This window comes from Tenrec ecaudatus, chromosome 14 (assembly GCF_050624435.1).
Source record: "Tenrec ecaudatus isolate mTenEca1 chromosome 14, mTenEca1.hap1, whole genome shotgun sequence".
Lineage (NCBI taxonomy): Eukaryota > Metazoa > Chordata > Mammalia > Afrosoricida > Tenrecidae > Tenrec > Tenrec ecaudatus.
This window is the reverse complement of record NC_134543.1, coordinates 42,898,010-42,919,882: the sequence shown is the minus strand read 5'-3', so window position 1 is coordinate 42,919,882 and position 21,873 is coordinate 42,898,010. Positions and strand designations below refer to the sequence as shown.

The window sequence follows — 21,873 nt, the reverse complement described above, 5'->3', positions numbered from 1 at the left end:
AGCAGTTCAATTATTTTCAAACTCTGTGCTCATTTTTGCTTGGAGTGGTGTGTTAATCAGAGTATAGCCAGAAAAATAACCTCTGGGGGATATATATCAAGAGATTTATTGTGAGGAATTGGCTTATGTGATTGTGGAGGCTGGCTAAGCAAGTCCAAAATCCACAGCGCAAGTCATCAGACTGGACTCTGGTGGTAGTCCGCAGGTCAAACTGTGCTGCTTCATGTAAGCCTCAATACTGTCTGTAAAGCTTTTCAAATCATCTCAATAGTAAAAGTCAACTGAATATGGCCTTTAATTAAGTATACGGAACATATAGATTAGTGTCGGAATGTGTCATTTGGCCCTACAGTTCAGTCCACACAGGCTGAATAAGGATGCTGAAAGGCCCTTATTGTTTAGCACAGACAGAGTAATGTCCACCTGTCCTGATTTTACACCACACAGTATTCCCTGGTTCCATTTGGATGATTGCCTCTTGGCTCATAAAAAGTTCCACATGAGTACCATGAAGTGCTCTGGAATTCCCATTCTTCTCAATGTTATCAACAGTGTATTATGATTCACATAGCCAAATGCCTTTGCTTCATCAATAAAAAACAAACAAACAAACATCTATCTGGTATTCTTTGCTGGGAACGAAGATCTATCTGATGGCAGCAATGACGTCCCTGGCTCCATGTCTTTTTCTGGAGGTAGCTTGAATTTCTAGCCCTATTGATGTACTGCTGTAACTCCTTTTAAATTATCTACTGTGAAATGTCACTTGCATGGACTATTATTGATATTGTTTAATAATTTCTGCATCCCATTGCATTTCCTGCCTTTGGAATGAATGCAAATATGAATCTCTTCTGGTCAGTTTGTCAGGTAACTAGCTCTCTTCCCAATTTCTTGGCATAGAAAAGTGTTTCTAGTGAATCCTCAACTTGTTGAAACTTTTCAGTTGGTATTCCATCAATTCCTGGAGCTTTGTTTTTCTTTAATGTCTTCAGTACAGCGCGGACATCTTCATTCAATACCATTTGTTCTTGGTCATATGCTACCTCTTGAAATGGTTGAACATTGACCAGTGCTGTTTGTTACAGTGACTGTTCCTTCCCTCTTCTGATGCTTCCTGCTGTGTTCAATGCTTTGCCTGTGCTGTTAGGCACTCTCTAGTCATTATGCCTCACTGCAACCACATGGATAACAGAAGGACACACTACCCAGTCCTGCGCTGTCCTCACAATTGTTATGTCTGAGCCCTTTGTCACAGCCACCATGCCAGTCCCTCCTGTCGAGTCACTTTCTCTTCCTTGCTGATCACGGACTTCATCAAGCATGATGCCCTTGCTAAGACTGGTATCTCCGGAGAACACGTCCACAAGACGTGAGATGAACTTTCATCATCCTTGTTTCAAAGAACTATGTTGACTACACTTCTTCCAAGCCAAATTTGTTTGTTTTTCTCACAGTCCATGGTACTTCTAATATTTTGCCCATAGAATTCTTCAACATTGCAATTCAGGGCTTGAATTTATTCTTCACTTACTTCAGCTAGAGATATATTGAATGAGTTATTTCTTTTCTTTTTTGCTTTTTAATTCCATGTCTTTTCACATTTTATTATATTTCCTTTTCCGTAGCTGTTCTTTCAAATGTTCTGTTCAGTTCTTTTGCTTCATTCTCTTATCCACTCTTGCTACTCTGTTCAAGAGCAAGTTTCAGAGTCTCATCTGACATCCATTTGGGTCTATTCATTCTTGTTTTGTTAATGACTATCTTCATGTATGCAGTCCTTGAAATCCATTAGGTCTTTTGCCATTAGTTTTCAATGCTTCAAATCTGTTCTTGAGAAGTTCTCTAAATTCAGATGAAATATATTCAAGATCATATTTTGGCTATCATAGACATGTTTTAATTTCCTTTAGCTTCAACCTGGATTCATATATAAGAAATTGACAGTATGTCTCATAGTTGGTCCCTAACCTTGTTTGGGCTGATACATTTGAGCTCCTCCTTTGTCTCTTTCGATAGATAGAATTTGATTTCCTATGTATTCAATCTAAGCATGTATACAATTGCCATTTATATTGTTTTTTGTATTGTATATTTATATTGTATATTTATAAAAAGATATTTGAAATGAACATGTCATTGGTCTTGCAAAATTCTATTATGAAATCTCCAGTTTAATTTCTGTCCCCAATGCCATATTTCTAACTATCTTTTCCTTTATTAATTGATGATTATAGCTCATTGTGAGTTATGCCCCTTCAATAAATGAAGGTCTGAAAAGCTTTACCCCATCTGGTTATCAAGGTCAACTCCACTTGGAGGAGGTTCTTCCTTAGTCATCTTGTGAGTGCCTTCTGCATATGACACACCTTGTTTGCTGAAAGCAAGGGGGAGCCAAAGCACTTAATGATGAAAATGAAAGACTGTAACCTTTCGTATGGGTTGCAACTCAATGTAAAGAATGCAAAAATCCTCATAACTGGACCTGTAGCAACATCATGATAAAGGGAGCAAAGATTGAAGTCATTAAGGATTTCATTTTGTTTGAATTTATGATCAGTGCTCATGGAAGCAGTTCTCAAGAAATCAAATGCTATATTGCATTGAACAGATCTGCCATACAAGACCTCTTTAAAGTGTGAGAAAGAAAGCGTGTGAGTCCAGATAGACTAGAGAAACAAATTCATATGTGTATAAGAAAAAGCTTTATATACAAGACCAATTGAATATTGAGAAAACATCCCAGCCCAGTCCAGATCAAGTCCACAAATCTGATATTAGCCCAGATGTCCGATACCAATCTATAAATTCCTATTCAGACTCATGCAACATATACAATGACTCTGAATGCAGGAAGATCACAGGCCAGTGGGTGGACAGTCTTGTGGATCCAGTGGCAGTGGAAGTATCTCAGCACTGGCATGGGTTTCCATGTGGCTCCCTCAGCTCCAGGGCTCTAGCATAGCTCCATACGTCTTATCATCAGGAATATCAAGCAGAGAGTCTGTCTGGATCTGGCTTCCAGTGAGATAGCTATTTATGTCTGTGGCACCTCCAAATGAGGTCACCAAGCTGTGACCTGATTGACAGGCTAGACTCCACCCTTCCACTCTTAAGTCTCAAATTGACAACAGATTATGTAACCACCACAGAAAGGATGTCACTTTGAGGGATAAGGTGCATCAGACCTAAGCATGGTGCTTTACATGCATGGGAAAGTTGGACAACAAATAAGGAAGACTGAAGAATTGGTGCATTTGAATTGTGGTCCTGGTGACGAGCATGGAAAGTACTTTTCCAGAAGAGCAAAAAAAATCTATCTGGGAAGTGGTACAACCAGAATGGTCATTCAAAATGAGGATGGCAACACTTTGTGTGATATATTTTGGACATTTTATCAGAAGAGACCAGTCCCTATGAAAGGACATCATGCTTGGTAAAGTTGAGGGTGACCCAAGACAGGGCAGGATTTCATTCTCTTGTCCCTACGGTTGCTATTCCTCAGAACCAACAGCTGATGGCACTGACAAATAACCCCCTGATATATAGTTTCCTGTCAGACTTTAGAGTTTCCTCTTTCAGGAAGTTGTGCACAGATAAATCTTCCAGAGAGCGCAAATGCCTTGGAGAAAATGGTCTCCACTAATCTGCTTACCAGGGTTAGTGACTAAGAGGTGGCTGGGAAGCCAGCTTCTTCTTGGCTCAAGGTTTAACAGGGCACCTGAGGGAAAATGACCTGATTAGATCACCCAAACTCTATTGCCCCCCCCCCCAAATCAGGATTCTAGAAGAATTCATATGATTTCTCAGGCCCCTCCTCCCTTATGTTCAGGATTTTGCTATAGAAACTTTGATTTAAAACACTCAATATTGGTCCCTGGGCTCTAGCTGATTCTCCTGCTTTTGTGGCAAAGAAGACAGGCCAGGGCAGTATTTCCTCTTGTGGTGCCTACGGTCGCCGTGTGTTAGAATAAGTTTGATAGCACCGGCCCACAGCAACCACAGCAGCTGAGTTCAGCCAATCTGGCTTCCTACTCAAACCCACTGCCCCCGAGCTCACCCTCAATCACAGTGAGCCTCCAGGCCAGGAGAGCGTCATCTCTGTCAGTTTCTGAGACTTTCACCCTTTACAGGAGGAAGCAGAAGTATTCTCATATGGGTGTGGGGGAGAGAGGTTGTTCGTAAGTGTGAAAGAAAAGAATTGAACAGTGTAGGATGGAATTTCACATCATCAGATATACCCTAAACAAGCACAGGGATTTCTCTACCAACGTAAATATGGTTGTTGTGATGTAATTATGCCTTAAATTTCTAAGAAGCCAGGATGCATTTCTCTGACAATAGTCAATTCATTTTTTTTATATGGGTTTAAAGAGACACAGTCTTTCATTTCAATGCCTGGGATGATGCCTTTGTGTCACAGTGAATCACCTTTCCCCCGTCTCCTCCTTGCAGCTTCACGTGTACCCCAGATTTGCTTTTGTAATTCATTCCTTGCTTGTCTGTCAAGGAAAATGGTTTGTTACATTAATATAGTTCTTACGTTTTTCAGTGATGAATAGCTTTTCAGGACTTAATGTAGCTTGTGAAAATTCCCTTATTACTGATCTAGGTATTATCACGGTAGGAGTTAAAGTCATGAGACAATTTTATGGGGGTAATTTCTTGGGCAAGTTCAGTTTTATACTGAAAGCCTGCTGAGCGCTACACACATTGAGGGATGACCCACTGTTTAATAGGACATTTTAGCGCTCATGTATGGGAGGAGCGGGTGTGCTAATTAGAGCTTTAGCAGAAAATCCTGCTATACATTGTAGACTTTTTACATATGGCATTTCCCCTGGTTCTGTCACTTTCTGTAGTGCATTTCAGTGTGTCTACCAAATAAATAAATACAGCCTGAATATAATAAAGTTGGTGGCATCTGATTGAAATGTTTCTAGGGGACATAAACCAAATCCTTAAGACTATCAAGGCCGAAGAGAGCCGGTTTTCCACGGCCATGGCTCCGCAGAGTCCTCAATTAGGAGGCCAAAGTGGTACCTGGAAGATCAAAGCAACCTCAAGATGCTCTTGCATGGATGCGTGGAGCGAACACATATCTTAAAATTGGAATGTTTATTCTAGAGGGGGCATATACTCTTGGGTAAACTTTTATCACAACCACTCCTTATTCCTGCACACCTGAATCCTTCCAATGTTTTTTTTAACCTGCCTAACTTTCAAAGATATTGAAGAGTTTAGAAAGCCTCTACTAAATGCTCATCCTTGCGCTGTCAGATGGATAGACTTTTGCGCCTTTGATGAATGTATGCTCTCGTTGAGTCTGTAAGGCTAACTCAGAAATCAAATCGCCGCCATCCAATGTGTGTTTAAGAGCGAAGTTTAAAAGTCTGGCAAACAGCTTCATGTAATTCACGTGAATCACCTTTCCCTTGTCTCCTTCTTGCAACTTGACTTGTGTTATTTACTCTCCCTGATGCCGTGGCTTTCCTTTGTCCAGGGTGAGCCTTGCAGGAGCTGACTAGGAGCACGAAGACCTAAGGGACCCTTAGTGGCTCTCTGGGAATGGAAGGCAAACCAGAGGGTGGGCTGTTGCTTAGGAAGACTGCCAACAGGTCCTCCCCATCAGCAAGTACTAGGGAGAGAGCACTATGAAGGTGGTGGAGGAGCACTGAGAGTGGCTGGGGAGGGGCTAGTGAGCGCCAGGACGAGTGTCAGAGCCAGGGCCAGGGCCAGAGTGAGAGCAAAAGCAAACTTTCAGATCAGAGACAAACTGTGAGTCTGAAAGAGTCAGGAAAAGTTCAGGCATTCATGGGCTAAAAGATGAAAAACTTGGTAGATGAATTTTGGGGAACTTTATTGTACTTTAGGTGTAAGTTTACCTAACAACTTCAGTTTCAATCCTGTGTTTAGCACCTGTGCCATGTCACTGGGGACAGTCTTGGAAACTGATTAGGACTCTCCCTTTTCCCACCTGGAGTTCATTGCCATCTGGCCAGTTTCTTTGCCGCTCCCTCTTCTCATTCTTGCTTTTGAATAGGTGTCCTTTTGGTCTTTTACAGTCGATGGTTCAAGGGATTTCTCTTGAGTGCTATTTATTTTCTAGATTATTCTACTATTTGACTGGAAGGCCATCTCTGGAAACAGCGCCAGTTATCAATTAGACGGTTGCTAAAGGCGTGTAATCTCTGTCTTTCAGAAGAATTTGAAGTTTGTTCTGTGCTTTACTCCCACTCTTACTACTGGGTTCTTGGTCCGAGGGGTCAGCAGCTGGGTGCCATCTCATTCTTGTGGACCCGAGTGAAAGGATTCTGGGGTTCGTGTGGGTCATTAGTCATTTACACTCAAGCTTCCTTTAAGGTGTTCTTCCTTTCTCTCTTCTCCAGATGGGAAGAGAACAATATTTGCATCTTAGATGACTGCCCTCAAGCTTCTAAAGTCCCAGGCACCACTTACCAGCTTAGGATGTAAAATACGGTTTCATGGAGCTATGTTACGCCATTTAATCCAGATTCCCCTCGAGATGATGGTTCTTAGCTCTTGAGCCCAGTGGCTTATCCTCACAGTTTATAGTCCCGCTAGCAGTGTATAAGTTCCAATTTTCCCACATCCTTGTCAACATTTATTATTTTCTGTTGCTTTAAAAATAATTATAATTAGTGCCAGGATGAGATGGTATTGAGGTACATCTCTCTATTAGTTAACTATTGTGAGCATATTTTAATGTATTTAGTATCTATGTGTTTTTCTGGTAAAGTGTCTGTTTGTGTCTTTTTCCCAGGGTTCCCTGTTTCCAGTTCCTATCTGTACCAGTGTACATCCTCCGGTCTAGCCAGATTTGTAAAGTAGAATTGGGATCATGATAGTGGGGGATGAGGAAGCATTTAGGAACTAGAGGAAAGTTGTATATTTCATTGTTGCTACATCGCACCCTGACTGGCTCATCTCCTCCCCGAGACCCTTCTGTAAGGGGATGTCCAGTGGCCTACAAATGGGCTTTGGGTCTCCACTCCGCACTTCTCCCACCATTCACTATGATATTATTTTTTGTTCTGATGATGCCTGATACCCTTCGACACCTCATGATCGCACCGGCTGGTATGCTTCTTCCATGTGGGCTTTGTTACTTCTGAGCTAGATGGCCGCTTGTGTACCTTCAAGCCTTTAAGAACCCAGACACTGTATCTTTTGATAGCTGGGCAATATCAGCTTTCTTCGTCACATTTGCTTCTGCACCCATTTGTCTGCAGTGATCGTATCAGGGAGGTCAGCAAACAATGATATGATTTTTTGTTCTTGGATGCCTGATAACTGATCCCTTTGGCATCTCATGATCACACAGGCCGGTGTGCTTCTTCCATGTGGGCTTTGTTGTTTCTGAGCTAGATGGCCGCTTGTTTACTTTCAAGCTTTTAAGACACCAGATGCTATATCTTTTTATAGCCAGGCACCATCAGCTTTCTTCACTACATTTGCTTATTCATGTGCTTTGTCTTCAGCAGTTGTGTCGGGAAGGTAAGCATCATGGAATGCCAGTTTATTAGAAGAAAGTATTCTTGAATTGAGGGAGTACTTGAGTGGAGGCCTAATGTCCTTTTGCTACCTTAATACTAAACCTATAAATATAGGCACATAGATCTGTTTCCCCATCATCACATATAAATATATTTGCATATGTACATGCCTTTAGACCTCTATAAATGCCCTTTACCTCCTATCTCTTTCCTCTATTCCTTTGAATTTCCTCTTGTCCCACTATCATGTTCAGTTTTCATTTGGGTTTCAGTAATTCCTCTTGGTTACATTACCCTTGATCACGCCCTACGAGGCCTCCTACACCCTCCTCACCACTGATTTGGATCACTTGTTGTTCCCTTGTCCCTGGGTTCGTTAACACCGCTACCTTTCCCCCCAACCCCCCTCTCCCATGTCCCCCCAGAACTGTCGGTCCTGTTGTTTTCTCATCCAGATTGTTCATCCAGCCTATCTTATTTAGACAGACCTGTGGAGATAACATGCACATAAACAAGACAGAGCAAAATCAAGCAACAATATACAACAAAACAACAACAACAAACCAATGACAAAAAAATAAAACACAACAAGAAACAAAAGCTTATAGTTAGTTCAAAGACTGTTTGTTGGCCTTTAGGAGTGTTTTCCAGTTCAGTCTGTTGGGGCACCCAAGCCATGGCCCCCAAATCCACCTTCAGCATTCCCTTGTCGCTCCATTCCCTTGATGTTCTGTTGCACCCCCTTAGTGGTTTGCCTCAGTGTGGTGGGATCAGATCAGGAGCAATTCTCACACTGTGTCTCTAGTGTTGTCCCCTGTAGGGCTATGGGTCAGTGAGGGATGTCATGTCTCATAGTGGGACCGGCCATGTGGTCCTCTCTCTGGACTGGATGCTCTAATTGGGAACATCATCCTCAGGGCCTGGTGGGCCAGGATGTGCTCCACTCTCTCCTCCTCCCACTTCATCTGCTCCTGTGTGCTCTGATAAGATATGTCCCCCTCCCGGAGCTGAAGATTCAATGTCGTCCTTTGAAATAAATTCTTCTGGTGGGAGGGGCAGGTGTTCAATTGGTAGTTGGGATTGGGGCCGGCCCCTGAGACGTACTCCACTCCAGCATGTTGCACTCACATCTTGGGTCACTGGGTTGAAGTCTAGTCCCTCTTTCCCTCAGTAGACTCATGTTGTACTTATCCTTTTGTGCTTGTCTTACTTTACTTAGCATGATTCCCTCCAGTTCTTCCCATGCAACAATGTGCTTCATACATTCATCACTGCTTTTTAGTGATGCATGGTACTCCACTGTATGTATGTACCATTACTTTTTAATCCACTCGTCCATTGATGGACATTTGGGTTGTTTCCAACTCCTTGCAATTGTGAACTGTGCCACAATGAACATTAGAGTACAGATGTCTGGCCTTGGTTTCTTTTGTGCCTCTTCTGTGTGTATGCCCAGTAGGGGGATTGCTGGGTCGTATGATAACTCGATTTCCATCTGTTTTAGATATCGCCAGATCAATTTCCATAGTGGCTGTACATACTTGCAGGTCCACCAACACTGGATGAGCGTTCTTGTCTCCCCACAGCCCTCCAACACTTGTTGCTTTCTGATATTTTGAATTGGGCTACCTTTGAGGGTGTTAGGTGGTACCTCATTGTTTAATGTGCATTTCTCTTATGGCTAAAGATCAGGAACATTTTATCATGTCTGTTGGCCATTCGGATCTCTGCCCTTGTGAAACTTCTGTTCAGGTCCTTTGCCCACCTCCTCAGTGGACAATTAGTTTTCTTCTTTTTGGAAGCTAGCAGAGTATTGTAGATTTTTGTAATAAGGCCTTTGTCTGATGTGTCATTGCTAAAGATGTTTTTCCAGTCCGTGGACTTTCTTAGTACTCTCTTGGTGAATTATTTCGATGTACACAGGTGTTTTGTCTTCAGTATATCCCATTTGTCAATTTGTACCTCCTCTGTGTTTGTGTCTTTCCCTATTTCTGATAGGCTGTGTATTCCCTGTGCCAAAGTTCTCAAGTTGATCCCAACTCTCTCATTGATGGCCCTAATAGTTTGGGGGTTAACTTCAAGGTCTGTAATCCACCTTGAGATTATTCTTGTGCATAGAGTAAGATAAGGGTCTCACTTTTTCTGCAGGTAAATATCAATTTTTTCCAGTTAAAGAGGGTATCTGCTTCCCATTGAATATTTTTGGGCCCATATCAAAGATCAGTTGTCTGTATGCTAATGATTTTATTTCTGGGTTCTCAGTATTTTCCCCCCATTTTCCTGATTATCTGTCACTGTACCAATACCACAGTTTTGACAACTGTGGCTATATAGTGTGAGCTAAAGTCAGGTAAAGCAAGCTCTCTCACGGTGTCCTTCTTCTTGAGAAGTTCTCTGGTAATTCTGGGCTTTTTCCCTCTCCATATGAAGTTGGTAATCAGTTTTTCCATTTCTTTGAAGAAAGATGAGGGTAATTTTATCGAGATTGCATTAAACTTATATAGTGTCTTAGGCAGAATTAATATCTTGACTATATTGAGTCTTCCAATCCACGAGCATGGGATATTCTTCCATTTGTTGAGGTCGCTCTTGGTTTCTGGTAATAGTATTCTATAGTTTTCCCCGTATAGATCTTTTGTTCTTTTAGTCAGGTATATCCCTAGATATTTCAGTTTGTGTTTGGCTATTGTGAAGGGTACCACCTTTTTGATCTCCTCTTCTGTGGTCTTATCCGATGTGTATCGCAGTCCTATGGACTTCTGTTTGTTGATCTTGTATCCTGCCACTCTGCCAAACTCCTCTATTGCTTCCAATACTCCCATTGTGGAGCTTTTGGGATTTTCCACATATAAAATCATATCATCTGCAAATAACAGTTTCAACTCTTCCTTCCCCAGATGAATATATTAGATGTATTTTCTTTGCCTTATGCTGTTAGCTAAAACCTCCAGCACAAATAAGAGTGGGCATCCTTGTCTGGTCCTCTTTTTCAATGGGATTGTATTAGTCTTTTCTCCATTGACTACCACATTGACTGTTGGTTTTTCATATATAGCTTGTATTGTCTTGAGGAACTTTCCTCCCATTTCTATCTTCTCAAGTGGCTTAAACAGGAATTGATGTTGGTTGTTGTTGAATGCTTTTTCTGCATCTATCGGTATTATCCTGTGGTTCTTATAGTTTTTCATGTCAACGTGGAGAATGATACTAATGGTGTTTCATATGTTGAACCATCCCTGCATCCGTGGTATAAATCCCACTTGGTCATGGTGAATTATTTGTTTTATATACTTTTGTATTCTATTGGCCAATATTTTGTTAAGGATTTTTGCATCAATGTTCATTAGGGATATTGGTCTGTAGTTCTTGATTCTTGTGGGATCCTTGACCAGTTTTGATTTCAGAGTTATACTAGCTTCATAGAAGGAGCTCGGGAGTTTGCCAGCTTTTTCTGTTCTGGAAGAGTTTGTATAGTATTGGGGTTATTTCTTCCCTAAATGCTTGGTAGAATTCTCCAGTAAAGCCGTCTTGTCCAGGGGATTTTTTTTTGTTGGTAATCCCTTGATAACCTTGTCTGTTTCTTCTATTGCTATGGATCTGTTGAGATTCTTGATGTCCATCGAGGATAGTCTAGGATGGGATTGTTTTTCCGAGAATTTGTCCATGTCTTCCAAATTGTTGAATTCATTGGAGTACAATCCTTCATAGTAATTATTCTTTTGATTTTGCTAGGGTCTGTTGTAATTATTACAATTATATTCTCTCTTTCATCTCTTATTCTTGCTATTGAAATTTGTTCCCTCCTTACTTTGGTTAGGTTTGCCAGTGGTCTGTTGATTCTGTTTATCCTTTCAAAGAACCAACTTTTAGCAGCATTAATTTTTCCCCATAGTTTTTTATTTTCCCTCTCCTGAATCTCAGCCATGAGTTTTATAATTTCTTTTCTTTTGCTATTAGTAGGATTGTCCTGTTGACTCTGCTCTAGTTGTTGTAAAATTTGTGCCAACATATCAATCATGAGTCTCTCTTCATTTCTCAGGTGGGCATACATTGCTATGAAAGTTCTCCTCTGATAACTGCCTTTTCTGTGTCCCATAAGTTTTGGTATGTCATGTGCTCATTCTCATTGGTTTCTAGAAATTTGTTATTTCATCTCTGATCTGTGAGAGTATGCACTCCTTTTGCAGTAGAGAGTTATTCATCCTCCAATTGTTTCCTATTGTTTTCTTCATCTTCCTTTTGTTGATTTCCAGCCTTATGTCACAGTGGTTAGAGAGAGAAGTCTGCATGATATCAAGGTGCTTAAATTTATGTAGATTCGCCTTATGTGTGGTCTATCTTTGAATATGTGCCATGCGCACTTGAAAAGAATGAATTTTTTATATTTGGATGAAAAGCTCTGTAAATATCTATCAGGTCAAATTGTCTCATTGTAGTGTTTAGATCTCTAGCCTCCTTGTTGAGTTTCTTTCCCTCTGACCTATCTTTCTTAGAGAGTGGTGTATTGAAGTCACCCACTATAATTGTGAGGCTGGGATTTCTTTTTTCATCTTTTGGAGTGTTTGGTTGACGTATTCAGTAGGTCTCTCATTAAGGGAATATATGTTTGGAATGGTTAGTGGTTCTTTGTCTACCATTCCCTTGAGCATTGTAGTGTCTCTCTTTATCTCTTTTTATGGTTTGCACTTTGAGGTAAATTTTATCTGAGATTAGTATTGCAACCCATGTTTTTTTTTTTTTAAGTTTCTCTTGGTAGGACCTTCACAAGCCTTTGATTCTCAGCCTATTTTTGCCTGTAGCCTTAAGATGTGTCTCCTGTAGGCAGCAGATTGATGGGCTGTGTTTTCTAAGCCAGTCTGCTAGTCTCAGTCTTTTAATGCCTGAGTTCAGGCCATTGATATTCAGGGTTATTATCTCCATCTGCAAACTCTGTGATGTTCTCTTATACCTTTTGTGCTGGGAGTTTTCCTACTTTCCTTTCTCGTTAGTGCGTTGTGTGTGTGTATATATGTATCATTCTTGACTTTCCATCCTTAAGCCAATGCTATCTTTGGGTCTGTTTTTTCTTTGTTGCCCTCTGGGTGAGGTTGTTCTATGTGACGGTCTCTTACTTATGCTTGGTGAGTGTTGTTCTTCTGCCCATACTGGATTGGCAATTATCTTTTGTAGGGCAGGGTGTCTTCTAATGTAGTTTTTGAGTTTTTCCTTGTCTGGAAAAACTCCATCTATCTTGATCGAGAATTTGGCCAGGTAGAGTATTCTTGGGTTTGCATTGTTTTCCTTTAATTTTTGGAATATGTTACTCCACTCTCGCCTCTTCATAGTTTCTGCTGATAGGTTTGATCATATTCTTATGTGGGAACCTTTATATGTGATTGCTTGTTTTTCCCTCGCTGCTCTCTTGATTTTCTCCTTTTCCTCAATGTTGGATAGTTTAGCTATTATGTACCTTTTGATTTCTTGGGATTCAGTCTAGTTGGTGTTCTTTCAGCCTCCTGAATGGTTGCCTGGTTTTCATTCATTAAGCTGGGGAAGTTCTCCAAGAATTCTCTCACTTTTGTTGCAAATGACTTCTTTGTTGTCTCTCCCTCCAGTATGCCAATAATTTTAATGTTTTTCCACTTCAAAGCATCAGACATAGTTCTTAGATTTTCTTCAGCTTCTCTGATGATCTTATTATATATTTGTTCGTGTTTGTTAAAGTCTGCTTGGCTGTCCTTCAAGTCACTGATACAGTTCTCTGCTTCCTCCAGTTGATTCTTGATGCCCGTGTTTCGGTTACTGGTTTTTGTTATCTCTTCCCTAAGCTCCTGTATTTCCCTTTGTTGTGTGGCCTTTATCTCCTCTATCATTTCATCCTTTTTCTGTATTGTTTCCCTCATATCCTACATGACCCCAAGCAGCATTCTGAAAATTTCTTTATGTCGCAGCTCAATGTCTGCTTCTTCTATGCATGTCATTATGTTTGGGAAATCTTCTGCCATTGCCTTCTGTTTCTCCTTTGTTTTTTAGTTGTTGTTGTTGTTGAGGTCATTGGGGCTGATGGCTGCAAGGGTTTAGTCCCTACCCCAAGGCGGGTGGCAGCAAACTGTGGCTGTGTTGAGATTAAGCCCCGGCACAGGCTCCAAATGGTCCTGGCTCTGGCAGAGATAGTGGCGGGACTAAGGTCAAGCCTTAGCCGGCCTCGACTGTGGTAAGCCAAAGCCCCCAGCCCCTCAAAACCTTGTGGGTCTGTGCCTACTTATCTTTATGATGCTCCTCCTGTGGTCCAGCAGTGTTGAATTTCTCTCTAAGCAACTCTCCTGGGCTGAATTCTGCGGAGTCTCTCTAGTATGTGTTATTCCGTCACCATCTTCCTGGAAGCCCCCAATTATTGTGCTATTTTACTGTTGGATTCTTATAGCCAAAATAAATGTTAAAAAAACTAATTCATTTGAAATGATTTTCTTATTGTAAACTTAGATTTGGATGGGACCAGCCAACAGATTTATGCTGAGAATCTCTCTTATGACGAAGATGACCCCGTCCCTGCCCACTCACAGCCCACATGTGAGAGAGGGCATGTCAGGCACCATGGGACATCTCATCAGGAGAGCTGTGCAAATCGGAGCCTCAGGCGCCAGTCCACAGAGGGCAGCTTGGAGGTGGAGAGAGCATTCCATAACCGAGGGGTTGAAGACTCCTATGCCACTGACAGTTCCTCAGTGTGGGGTCCAGAGGCAAGTTCTTTCCTTTCCTTTCTGTGATTGTTTGTGTGGACTTTTCCGTCCCAGACTCAACCACCACCAACAACCTTCCAGACTATTGTCTTAAAAAACAAATTCCTAAAAAGCCTGCCAAATAGTGTTTTTAATTTGATAACCAAAACTCCAATTTTTTATACCAGTAAAAGAATCACAAATAAATTTCTTTCATAACCAAAAAAAAAAAAGGGGTGGTGGCAGCACAAAATAGATTTCCTGACAGGCAGGCTTCCTTTTTATATTTATAAATGCTTTTTCCAGGATTTAAAAATATAAAAAATAATATGAATGATTTATTTCATGGTTTCAAACAATGAATTTCTTCTTTCATGGTTTCATCTAAGGGAGTCTATTTCTTTCTTAATTCAAAGTGTTCATTTATGGTTGACTCTGATGATGATATGAAAGTTGACCTCAAATAAAATGGCGTCTGGATGAAACATCACAGGTATTAGGATGAGGACTGTTTAGTCTGACCATCTTTTTAGTGACTTGAAGGCCTAGGAGACTATATTAATCTGTAACGACACTCTTTGGTCACAGAGATCACTTTGTAGAGTAAATCATTGGTAAAAGATGCTTCTTCTAAATTTAGTTTTCAATTAAAGCTCGGTGGTAAATATACCTAGTCAACCAGAAATAATCAGAGATTGGATGTGAAAGTAGTAATTGCCATTTATTGAGCAGTGTCTGTGTGCCAGACATTTTGAAAAGGATTCTATAAACATGCTTTAGCTTCCAAGAATTTATAGTTATTTTGACATTGGCTGTAGCCTCTTTATTATGATTTCCTTGGATTTGAAGGAGTTAATAGCGGGATTCTTGGGCAGAGCAATGATTAAGTATTCAGCTACTAACGGAAAGTTTGGTGGTTCAAAGACAGTCAGTGGTACCATGGAAGAAAGGGCTGGCAGTTTGCTCCCAAAAGACGATAGCCAATGAAAATCCCGTAAAGTAAAGATCTACCTTGACTCATGTGGGGTCACCATGAGATGGAGTTGACTTGATGATAGTGAGTATTAGTGGAGTTTAATACCTAATTTTAAATCAATCTGAGGAAATAAGTCAGATTTAATTATCTAAAGTTTTTGAGTCATATAATTTGAGAGGAGAAGAAGAATGAATGGGTTTTGTTGGCATCACTTTGACTAAGAAAATAAACAAAGTAGCTCCCTCGTCATCCTTTTGGGTAGGCATTAGGCTACTAACTGCAAGGTCAGCAGTTCAAATCCCACCATCCACTCCATGAGAGAAAAATGAGGCCTTCAGTCCTTGCAAAGAGTTAAAGCCTGAGAAACCCACACAGGGAGTTCGAGTTTGCCTTCCAGGTTTGCTATGAGCTGGAATTGACATAATGGCAGTGAGGGGTTTCTGCTTTTGTTTTTCACTATCTCAGACCCTGAAGACTCACCAAGGGGGAGATAAAAGAATGAGCCCCTGAAGCATGTTTCAAAGCTGGTCATCACAGCTGGGGCATGATGGAGATTGTATACAGCAGCACGCGTGTGTGGATGTCTGCCTGCATGTTGGTGTATTTGATCAGGGGGACTGAAGGTGGCCATCACTCAGGTGCACGGACTGTGGCTTTTTACAAGGATCACTTCATATACAAGCACCACAACCATTAACTGGATGCATTTTGTAAAACAATTCTTCTTTCTTGTTAGTGCACTGCTAAGAGTCAGACCAAAGCCCCCATAATGGCTTTGAAAATATTATTTTTAGCTGGCTCACCACAAAAGAAAAACAACAAAAAACCAAACCAAAACAAAGCTGTTTACCTGCCCACTGATGCCCTATCCCTGGATAATTGTGCCATTGGACTTCTCCAGGTAACCTCCTATTTGTCTGCCTCATGGAGCTTTAAAAGAAGACTTGGCCCTGTGGGCACTAAATGTTCCCAGGCTCCTAAAATATCCAGACATCTCTGCATGCTCCATTCAACCTCCTCTCTATTTTGAGACAAAAACTGTAATTTGGTGCTCTGACAGTAGAACCTCAAATGCAACTGGGAGGCAGTTCCTGTAACTGCCTGCTTGGCAGGCTCAGCCCACCGTTTAAGAATTGATTTATTTGCCTCTTAGCTGCACGTATGAAGAACCCCGTGGATCTGGCATCTGGAATATAGTGTGGGTCTGTTTACTTTGGGCCACTCAGATGACATCAACACTATCTTACTAAAACCGAAAGGCTTTCACTTTGACAGAAAATCTTTAAAGCTACATGGGTTTTGACAATTTGATGCAAGTTTCCCCATCTTAAAGAAAACACAGGATGTGGGAGCTAAAGGAATCGCTTATTGGCCTCATCAGGAAACGGCTCAGCTCATGCTGAGTGACGATCTGTTAGCCTGATGGATTTTCCAGCCCTGTTCTTTGCTGCTGGTAAAAGACCATTGACTTTTTCCTGCAGACCTAAGGCTTGGCAAGGAAGATGAGAGGAGGGTGGAGGGTGACTTTGAGTGCACAGGGAGGCAGGTGTCCCACTTTTCATCCCTGCTTTCCACTGAGTAACTGGTTGGCCTTGGGAAGTTAATTAAAATCTGCCGAATGGGGATAAAAATGGAGAGATTTCTACCTTGCAGGAAGGTCAGGTGGATTAGGAGCAGTATTAGCAGTACCCACATGAGGACCGCTTTCAGTTGCCTGGTGATAGGTAAAGTGTGTTGAGATAATGAATTGTTGCAAAAAATACCCAGCCTCACAAAGCTTTGTCTCCAATCAACCCTGGAAGGGGCTACAAAACCCAGTTTTCATGAACCACAGCTTGAATCGACCCCCCTTCAGAGCTGGAATGCTGCGTAGAGCCCCGTCTTATTCAAAGCTGTTCTTGCACAGGCTTCCTGATGGATGACTTCTCCAGATGCCTGCAGGCAGAGTGCACATCTAGCTGCAGAGATGACCTGATAGATAAGAGTTGCTAAGTCACCAGATTATTTTTACCTTGACATTGAAGGGGATGACAAAGCTGGGAACCATTAACTAATATTAAGAGCAAGGGCCTAAAAGGATGGGTATTCACAGAAGCATGGGAATCCAGACCTTTTCCCCCACCTTAGTCGCTCCTCACCCAACTCACTCAATATGGATGACAGGTGTGGTGACAGAGTTGTCAAAGAAGGGTGATGTGATGGTCCAGCATGAGACTTGGGACTCGGAGTATTGACTATTGATTCAGCGCACAGGCTCTGGAGTCAGTCTGTGACTGCTCAGCTCTCATTTACTCCGCCATAAAATAGATCGTAAAGCTATTAAGATAACTCAACTATCTACTTTATTGGGTTTATGTCTTTATTGAAAGAGATCCCTGGGAGAAAGATGAGTCAAAATCAACCTGAGGGGGGTGAGTTTGGTTTGGGTTTTTGAAAGACAAAGGCAACTGCTCTACTTCATTAGGCAGTGCAATTCCAGGGCGAAGGAGTGAGGCAGAGAAAGGAAAAAGAGGGAAGCAACATGAGAGTTGTCCTTAAGGAGGCCACCACATCTGTGGGACCATACTCCAAGACACTTTGTAAACTGTATCTCAGGATATCTGTCCAAGGAAAGAAAGGTTTCCTCCACAGCGTGTTAACATCCCTGTGCTCTGGGTTCTGCCTGCACAGGGTGCCAAGTGGGGCTCTGCAGATGTGCAAGTCATGGCATCAGCAGAGAGGCCCATGTTAGAAACCAAGAGATGCCTGGTCTCTCAGAGAAAATCCACTGGGAAATCTAAATGGCTTGTGCCTGTAGGGGAAGTTGGAATAAGAGATGAGACCCCACACACCTAAATTACCATATATACTCCTGTATAAGCCTAGTTTTTCAGCACATTAAAAAAGATTTGTTAGGGGCTTGTACAACTCTTATCAAAATCCACCCATCCATCCATTGTGGCAAGCATATTTGTCTATTTGTTGCCATCATCATTCTCAAAACATTTGCTTTCTACTTGAATCCTTCGTATCAGCAACTCATTTTCCCCTCCCTCCCCCACTCTCCCGCCCTCCTTCACCCTTGATAATTTATAAATTATTATTATTCTGTCATGTTTAACATTGTCTGACGTCTTCCTTCAGCCACTTTTCCGTTGTCCATCCCCAAGAGAGGGAGTTGTATGTAGATCCTGTGATCAGTACCCTCTTTCTACCCCACCTTCTCTCCACCCTCCTGGTATCGCCACTCTCACCACAGGCCCTGAGGGATTCATCTGTCCTGGATTCCCTGTGTTTACAGCTCTGATCTGTACCAGTGTACATGCTCTGGTCTAATCAGATTTGTAAGGTAGAATTGGGATTATGATGGTGGGGAGGAAGTATTAAAGAACTAGAGGAAAGTGTATGTTTCATCATTGCTACACTGCACCCCGACTGGCTCGTCTCCTCCCCGATACGACTTCTGTAAGGAGATGTCCAGTTGCCTACAGATGGGCATTGGGTCTCCAGTCTGCACTCCCCCTCATTCACAATGATATAATTTTTTGTTCTTGGATGCCTGATATCTGATGACATCGACACCTTGTGATCACACAGGCTGATGTGCTTCTTCCATGTGGACTTTCTTGTTTCTCAGCTAGATGGCCGCTTGTTTATCTTCAAGCCTTTAGGACCCCAGATGCTTTTTCTTTTGATAGCCAGGCACCATCAGCTTCCTTCACCACATTTGCTTATGCACCTGCTTTGTCTTCAGTGATTGTATCGGGAAGGTGAGCATCATGGAATACCAGTTTAATAAAATAAAGTGTTCTTGCATTGAGGGAGTACTTGAATGAATGCTCAATGTCTGTCTGCTACTTTAATATTAAACCTATAAAAGCATGCACATAGATCTATTTCCCATCATCATATATAAATCTATATACATATGTAAATGCCTGTATTTAGACCTTTATAAATGCACTTTGCCTCCTAGTTCTTTCTTCTATTTCCTTTGACATTCCTCTTGTCCCACTATCATGCTCAGTCTTCATTTGGGTTTCAGTAATTCCTCTTGGTTACATTGCCCTTGATCAAGCCCTACCAGGCCTCCTACATCCTCCTCACCACCAATTTGGATCACTTGTTGCTCCCTGGTCCCTGGGTTTGTTAACACCCACTTCCTTTTCCTTGCCTCCCCTCTCCCATATCCCCCAGAACCATTGGTCCTGTTGTTTTCTCCTCCAGATTGTTTATCCCGCCTGCCTTGTCTAGATAGACCTGTAGAGATAATGTGCACAAAAAAGACAGCACAAAACAAAGCAGCAAAAGAAAACAAAACAACAATAACAACAACAGCAACAACAACAAACCAATGACTGAAAAAAAAAAGAGAAAAGCCTGTAAATATTTCAAGGTCTGTTTGTTGACCCTTAGGTGTATTTTCCGGTCGAGTCTGATGGGGTGCCATGCCCTGGCCCCAAAGTCTATTTTTGGCATTCCCTTGGGACTTCCTTGCTCTGCTCCCCTTGCTGTTTTGTTACACACCCTTAGTGTTTTGCCTTGTTGTGGTGGGGTCAGATTGGGCGCAATTCCCACACGGTGTTTTCAGTCTTGTTCTCTGTAGGGCTATGGGTCAGTGAGGGGTGTTGTATCTTCTAGTGGGGCGGTCCTATAGTCCTCTCTGTGCATTAGCTGCTCTGAGCAGGGATATTGTCGTCAAGGCTTGATGTGCTCCACTCTCTCTTCCTCCCTCTTCATTTGCTCCTGTGTGCTCCATTCAGACCTGTCCCTCTCCCTGAACTGTAGCTTCAGTGCTGTCCTCTGAAGTAAATTCTTCTGGGGGGAAGGCTGACTGTCCATGTAGTTGGGATGGGGCCAGCCCCTTGGTTCTCTGCTTCATGCTGGTATGTTGCATTCACATCTTGGAGCACTGGGTTGAAGTCTGGTCCCTCTTTCCCTGTGGAGATATAAACAATACCCTACCCTTGGGTGGGTTAGTGCCCTGTTCCCCTGCTACCCATTTCTTCCCGCCCCTCCCCCCTTCACTCTTCCTTTTTAGTTGGCTACCCTATGTATTCCTAGATTCGGTCTGGCCCCTGCCATACTACCTGGACCTCACCTCAGGAATGTTTGTATGCAGTAGCGTTTCCTCTATGTCCCCTTTGCAGTTTTTTAAAGCTTAACTCAGCGGACTAATGTTGTACTTGTCCTTTTGTGCTTGGCTTACTTTGATTAGCATGATTTCCTCCAGTTCTTCACATGCGGTGATGTTCAGCACATTTTTAATGCTGTTTTATGGTAAAATTAGGTGCCTTGGCTGATATTTGGGTCGGCTTATACTCGAGTATAGAGGTACATAGGAGTTGGCCTCAATAGTCTGTAAAGGAGCTGATAAGGTACCTGGAATACGGAAGAGTTACTCTTAGAAGATAGCTGCTACTACTCACGGTCAAGCAAGCAATATACAGACAGTTAGGAGCAGTCTAAAAGAGATGAGAATTTAACAGAAGGCTGTGACTTGATATTTGAGTTGAAAAGTCTAACTCCTTGGAGATTTGCTTCTAATATTAAATACACTAGTCAGTTGTACTCAAAACATCACTATAGCAACCACTTTTATCACTTGAAGCTAAGCCTCTGAATAGACACACTCACACATGAATGCATGCTCAGAGGAAGCATATAAGAAACTTCCCTTGTTTCACAAGAAGCCCAAATTTGCTTGGGAGATTTATTTGACTTGCAAAAGAAGGGCATTCGTTAGGTGTTCACTCTAGGAAAATTCCTTTAATTCTCACAGCCAATCAATAAAGTAGCCATCCACCCCTAGTTTTATGAGTCCCTAAGTGGCACAAATGGTTAAGCAATTTGGCTACCAACCAAAAGGCTAATAATCCACCCAGAGGCTCCTTGGAAGAAAGGCCTGGTGATCTCTTTCCCAAAGATCACGGCTACTGAAAGCATGATAAAGTGCAGTTCTTCTTTGAAACACCTGGGCTATCCCACCATAGGTCAGCTTCAATTTGGTGGTGAATGACTGAGTGGTATGCCCATTTTACTGTGGAGGAAAGCTGAATTCAGAAAGGATGAAATAACTTGCCCGGTGTCACAGGGCTCATGGTGGCAAGGCTAGGATTCCCAAGGATGTTTGCTTCTAGCGAATTGTGTTTTCCCTGGAACTCTAGGGGAAGTATCACCAATGAATACCTATTTTTGATCTTATAATTTGTGAAACACAGAAGACTACATTATAAGTTTATTTAATTACATTAAAACCAAAATAAAACCAAAACATCCACATAGTGAGAATCTCTCCAAAGTGTCACTAGAGGTGAGAGTCATACCGTTATAGAGGGAAAGAATATTATGTCAATATTATTAATTTGTGGATAGAGCAGTTCATTACCATCAATGCATCAAGTCCAGTCTTCTCACTGAAGGTGATCAGATTTGAGTGGCTGTAGGTGAATTACTCTGGGTTTGAAATCAGTAGCAAAAATCCAGCAATGGGAATAGATCTTTTTAGGAAGCCTGCTCTAAGCCAGGTGTTTTCATATCTACCAAATCTCTGCAACAATGCAGCAACCACGCTGGCACATTAGCGTTTGTTTTTCTGTCAGAGTCCAAAGAAATGGGGCTCTTTGAGTAGGATCAGCACCTGTCAGAGACACTGGCTTCAAGTTTAGCATGATTGTTTGCTAACTGGCTGCCGGGGCAGACT

At 41.9% G+C, this 21,873-nt stretch overlaps 1 protein-coding gene across 1 annotated transcript in view; it reads left to right on the top strand.

Moving 5' to 3' along the window:
• The window catches only part of SYT16 (synaptotagmin 16), a 127,912-nt gene that overhangs the window by 86,120 nt on the left and 19,919 nt on the right, over nt 1-21,873 (top strand). The window contains exon 3 of the mRNA XM_075531699.1: nt 13,980-14,236. Within this exon, the coding sequence (XP_075387814.1) occupies nt 13,980-14,236 (257 nt within the window). The remainder of the gene's footprint in view (nt 1-13,979; nt 14,237-21,873) is intronic.